The following is a 5,517-nucleotide window of genomic DNA, read 5'->3' as shown; positions in this document are numbered from 1 at the left end:
AATCCAGAGCTATTTATTGGATTACTTTAACTGTTATATCCCCCTGTGTATTTTACAGCACGCTAATTCAATGAAATGTCAATTAGGTGCTAAGTGTAAAAAAAGATCCTTGGTCAAATAACTTGGAAACTGGCAGGTGAGAAAGTTAAATCACATTACTCTGCTCTGGGACCTCGGAGCCTTTAATATGCTAATTTGAACTGTGAATTTTCAGGAAGTGAATCTAGTAGGAGGCAAGTCTGCTAAACCCAAGTGACCATAAACCCTTCTTTGCTAGTGTTTCTCCAAGGACAAGTGTCCTGGGGAACGTACTTGGAAAAGGCCTGCCTCAGGGATGTGGGTAAGCCCAGCTCTCCTCAGAGGGCAGTCTGCCGCCCTGGCTCTGGCGCTCCCTGGCCGCCCTCTCCCACAGCACAGCCCCGCCCACACCCACTTCCCCATGCGTGGCCTCCAGCTCTGTGGACCTAATCCTTCCAGAGGTTTTAGCCCATCATCTAAAATGGTGTGTCCATTTAAATCCGAAAATGTGGAAAACCAAACAAATCATTGTGGACACAAAGGACGCGTCAATAGCAGGATTTCAGGCACCTTTATTCATGGCAGATATTTCTGGTCAGGAGCTTGCCTCTGAAATCTTTCCCTTACGTAAAGACAACTCCTACCTACATCCAGACAGCAAGTGGCCGTGTCCGTGCCACGTGCCAGGTCCTCTGCCGGGACAGCGCCTGGCAGCGCCCTACTGGCCCGCCAGAGAAATTTCTGCAGCAGGGTGGTTAAGAGTGCTTAATCCTCGTATCTCAGAAGAAACTTACTTTGTGTTACCTACATCACCTATAACTAGGACAGATGATTTCTTCATCATATTACCTATTTGCAATACAAACACGACTGGTGATAGAGGAAACTTCAAAACACTCACTGTGTTCGCTCATTCAGGGCTTCCTTCTAAGAAGCACTGTCCCCTTCCGCAACTTTTCCCATTTTCTGTGGACAAAGTCCCTTTGCTGGGGCAATCACATGGGTCTCCCGCAGTCAGTCCCGGCCTCCTGGCTTAGCACTCCGGGCACTGCTTTTTTGAGTGGCAAGAGTATTATTATCCCTATCTTCTATAATCAATAACAAAACTGTGATTCTGTAAGAATTTAGGTAAGAAATAGTTGAAAGAAATCAGTCTTAAAAACTTGAGCCGATTACAAGTCATCTATCATTTTCTAGCCAAGCAACCGGCACGGACTTGACATGGGTCTGTCTTCCTGTTCTGTTCCTTTTCCCAAAGCAGTAGCTCCCAGACAAGACGGCGAACTGGGCTGTAAAATCCTGCCAGATTTTCTATGGTGACGATTGTAGAAGAACAGCACAGGGGCCTACTCAAGTATCCAAATCTCATGCAAAACTCTAATGAGTGCCTCGGTACCTTAGGCGGTTGTGTCACTTTGTGGACTGAACGATTCTCGCACATGGAGTGGCAGGGGTTACTCGTCAGTGCTTCGGCCTCTGGCCTCAGAGACTTAATACAGGATGCTGCGGGTCAGTGTTGAGTTTTGGCAACCGGTTAGCGCCAGAGATTTCCGAATCAATAATTTTTAAATGTTGTTTACCCATGTGAAAAGTACCACCAAACATGCTATTTGGTGTTGGCTCGACACTCTGTGCTGAGAATTAAAAGAACCCTCAACTTGCCACATGTCTTCCTTCACAAAATCTACTTATAACGGAAGGGTCTACCGGATGTCTAATAAAAAATTACACAGCAACGTTCATCAAACAGCAACTACTACAAAAGGAATGATAGAAAACAACAACTTCACAAAAATACACTAGAAAAGGTGACAATTTTATGCAGGAACCGCCGAAGTTTTAGTGTTTAATATTTAACAGCACGACTGACCAAGGTCCAAGATGTGGAGTTACCATGTTCAAGAAACTGGGGGGAGAATCACTCTACAGACTATACAGTACGTGGTAAGAAGAACGCACACTTTAGGGTAGAAAACCTGTCTACACACAGCAGTTGCTTCAAAAAGCCATTCGGTCTTCTCTCAGCTTGTGAAAATGGTGTTCCGGACTTCAGTGGGGGAATTAGCCACCTGCTGGAAAAGAAAAACCATCGACACATTATGCTCCTACAAGGACAGAGCACACGGACACGTAGCACTGTCAAATAGTACAAGTCCTTTCGAAGCCTCTAGTCAACTAGACGTCCTCTCTTTGCGCGATGCCCCAGCAAAGATACCGCAACCGATTTAACTGGAAATCTTTATTTAAAAACTTCTGAATCCGTTCCCAGCTCTTCTTCCTCTGGATCAGCCCTGTCACTCGAAAAGTCTTCATCCTGCGGTCCTCCATAGGATGTGCTCATTCACTGGATGAGACTTTTGACCGCCATGTGGCGTGAGACCCAGAGCAGCAGGACATTTTCCAACTCCTCGCTCTCTAGGAATAATGAGGACAACCCACACATAGCAAGTGTGTGACTGACTCACACACTGAAATCAACCTGGTCTCCTGGTTAAAATAACAACAAATTTCAAAGTCTTTTAGCTCCCAAGTCTCTCTCTTCTTGGACTTCAAAGCTACCTGTATGTCACAGCTACTTGTAATGTGGTCCAGCCAGGACATGACCAAAACATTTAAAAAAGGAATCTGGTGCTTTTTACTGTATATTCTGCTTGGTCCTCTAGTTACCTAAAAATTCTCAGTAAACTTTACTTTCATAGGGAATTAAAATGCTTGGGGCACCTGGGTGGCTCAGTCGGTCAACTGTCTGCCTTCAGCTGGGGTCATGGTCCCCGGGTCCTGGGATCAGTCCCGCATCGGGCTCCCTGCTTGGTGGGGAGCCTGCTTCTCTCTCTGCCTCTGCCCCTCCCCTGCTTGTGCTGTCAAATAGGTACATAAAATCTTAAAAAAAATAAAAAAAATACTAAAAATGGGATGAAAGAAAGGGGAGTTTCAAAATGATTTTTGGGTTGCAGCGAGGTAACCACCATACTCCTGAAAAGCCTTATTTTTTTAATTAAGATTTTATTTATTTACTTGACAGAGAGAGACACAGCGAGAGAGGGAACACAAGCAGGGGCAGTTGGAGAGGGAGAAGCAGGCTTCCCGCGGAGCAGGGAGCCCGATGCGGGGCTCGATCCCAGGACCCCGGGACCACGACCCGAGCCAAAGGCAGATGCCTTAACGACTGAGCCACCCAGGCGCCCCCTGAAAAGGCTTATTATAAGGAAGAAACCCACTATGGGGAGACTAAGGCAGCCAACTGCATCTTGCTGTCTTGCTACGCGGCTACTGTTGATCATCCATCATTCCTCAGATTATCTGGAACTATGTAGTGGAAATTAATTAACTTTTAGAAAGATTTTATTTATTAGAGAGAGAGAGAGAGGGCAGAGGGAGAGGGAGAAGCAGGCTCCCCACGAAGCAGGGAGCCCCACGTGGGGCTGAGATCACGGCCTGAGCTGAGATCATGACCTGAGCAGAAGGAAGACGCTTAACCGACTGAGCCAACCATAGTGGAAATTTAAATCAACTGTAGGGTGAAGGCTTACTGTGGCCTAACCCGGTTCATTCAAGTCATAATCAGGTGCTGTCCTGGCATTTATCTAGTGGAGGGGGTGTTCCCAAGAGAACCCTTAGAATTCAAGGCATTTATGAAGTTGAAGGTGGCAATGTGGGGTTTGGGTTACCAAAACAAAAACAAAAACAAAAACAAAACCTGCCAGCAGTAAGAATTCGCAGGCCAACGAAATACATTTCTTGGTATTTGGCTGCAATGATACAAACTCAGTGATTACCTACTGTTAACCAATACTAAGGATACAGGTCTAATAAAAACCAGGAAAATGAAAGATGCTTGCTAGGATCACGGCTGGGAACTGATGGAGAGAGAAAGCCTGGCCACATCCAAGTTACAGTGACACACACCTGAGACTGTCGCCTCCCTCACCTTCAACTCTTTGGTGTGGCAGGGATCTTGTTTTCACCCTCCAGCTCTTCCACCCCGGCCTGTGTCATGAGGTCTGCAATGTTTTTCTCCAGGTCGTCAATGCGACTGCTCATGTCATCAAGTGGTGAAGTTAAAGGCCACACACACCAGCACCTCCCACCTCTGATCCTTTCCCTCCGGGGCCCTGGACACTATGGCCTGAAACACAACTGTCTCCGTGAAACTGGTTTTCCCTATGAGTAGGGTGAAATTCTGGTGGTTACCAGGAGTCTGGGGCAAGGATCACACGCCAGCCCTGCCCTTTCCTAGTCCGGGGACCTGGGCAAGTTCGGCCACTTTTCTAAGCTGCTGAGCGTGCATCCGCTAAACAAAGGCAACACTACAACTTCTTCCTCAGGCTGTGGTGAGGCCCAGAGCAGAGATCCCCCTCAAATGCTTAGCTCACAGTCCACACTCATATTAGATATTACTGTTGGCAAACCGGAAGCGTCTGGAGGCCAGGGGTCCAGTTCAGCGGTACCCCCAGCTCTCCGCACTGCACCGCTCAGGAAGACTCCATCCAAGCTCGGTTAAAAAAAAAATAACAATAAAATAAAAAATGTGGTAAATGACTGCCTGCAGCTGGCCTGCAAACCACACATTTATCAACACCGCTCCTCGGACCATAGGAGCCAAGGGCCCACAGAGGCTGACCACACATACAAAGGATATTTCTTCCAATGATCTGGTCGGACATGGTCTGAAATTTATCTTGCATCTGTTGCAGGAGCGTCTGCACCTGAGAAACAGGAAGACCACCTGGCGCTCACCCTGGGACACCGGCTTGGGTTCGGGACGGGGGTCCTGGTCCCGTTCCTCCGAAGCCTCTGGGCGGCTCTGCGGCCTTCAGCAGGGACTGTCGCCCCCCACCCCCGCCCCCGGGTTTCGGTTCCCCCCGCCTGCCCCCGTGACACCGACTGGCTGGCGAGACCCCTCTCCGTCGCGGCCGCCGCGATCCACAGTTCGCTAGGTCTTTCGCGGAGGCCTCGGGGTATGAGGAGTGCGGGGAGCGCTGGGGGTGCGGGGAGCGGGGGTGGGGTGCGCGGGTGGGGGCGGCGGCTCAGGTCGGGCGAGTGGGGCTGGTGGGGTGCAGGCTGGGTCTGGGGGCCTCGGCCGCTGGAAACCCGGCCTCCGGAGACCCGGCCCTTCGCGGCCCCTGACAGGGCGCCTCGGTCCGGGGGCCCCGCGACCTAGGGCCCGGCAGGCGTCCCTTACCACCGAGGTGAGATCCTGCACGGTCTTGGGGTCAGTCTCGGCCATCTCCCCGGTTCCCAGCTTGGCGGCGAAGTCTCAACCGTCACCCACACTTCCGTTTGTCGGCGCACACGCCCCGCCCCCAGCGGCCGCCTCTCGCGACGACTGAGGCCAGCCGCGGGACCGCGGGGCGTTGTGGGAGTTGTAGTTCGCGGGACGCGCCGGAAGGGCCTGCGCTCTCGCGTTTCCGTTCCGAGCGAGGCCCCGCCCCTCCCCTCCGCCCTGCATGATCCCGCCCCCAGGAGGCCCGGCCCCGCCCCCCGCCCCTCGCTGAGCCT

The 5,517-nt window shown here is 50.9% G+C and overlaps 1 protein-coding gene across 5 annotated transcripts; it reads right to left on the bottom strand.

Annotated features, from left to right (window-relative positions):
• Window positions 1–570: 570 nt before the first annotated feature.
• Window positions 571–5,309, bottom strand: HSBP1 (heat shock factor binding protein 1). Of its 5 annotated transcripts, none has more exons than XM_028095100.2 (4): window positions 5,201–5,309; window positions 4,658–4,724; window positions 3,925–4,067; window positions 571–2,090 (listed from the first exon to the last, which is right to left on the bottom strand). In XM_028095100.2, the coding sequence occupies exons 1-3, from the start codon at window positions 5,243–5,245 to the stop codon at window positions 3,949–3,951; spliced, it is 231 nt and encodes a 76-aa protein (XP_027950901.1). In that variant the 5' UTR covers window positions 5,246–5,309; the 3' UTR covers window positions 571–2,090; window positions 3,925–3,948. The 5 variants fall into 5 exon arrangements, with proteins under 5 accessions (XP_027950901.1, XP_027950908.1, XP_027950884.1 ...); XM_028095107.2 differs by having other exon boundaries at window positions 571–2,087; XM_028095083.2 differs by having other exon boundaries at window positions 3,947–4,067.
• Between the last annotated feature and the right edge of the window lie 208 nt (window positions 5,310–5,517).

This window comes from Eumetopias jubatus, unplaced genomic scaffold (genome assembly GCF_037043125.1).
Source record: "Eumetopias jubatus isolate StellerSeaLion01/CBP00866 unplaced genomic scaffold, mEumJub1_p1.0 scaffold_10, whole genome shotgun sequence".
NCBI lineage: Eukaryota > Metazoa > Chordata > Mammalia > Carnivora > Otariidae > Eumetopias > Eumetopias jubatus.
This window is presented reverse-complemented; position numbering and strand designations above follow the sequence as displayed.

Bases quoted from the DNA above. Each gene is read 5' to 3' on its own strand.
- HSBP1 (XM_028095100.2), bottom strand. From the start codon at position 5,245: ATGGCCGAGACTGACCCCAAGACCGTGCAGGATCTCACCTCGGTG. The intron at 4,725-5,200 runs GTAAGGGACGCC...CCTGTTTCTCAG, and splicing joins TGCAGGATCTCACCTCGGTG to GTGCAGACGCTCCTGCAACA. The intron at 4,068-4,657 runs ATATCCTTTGTA...TAACTTCACCAC, and splicing joins CGACCAGATCATTGGAAGAA to TTGATGACATGAGCAGTCGC.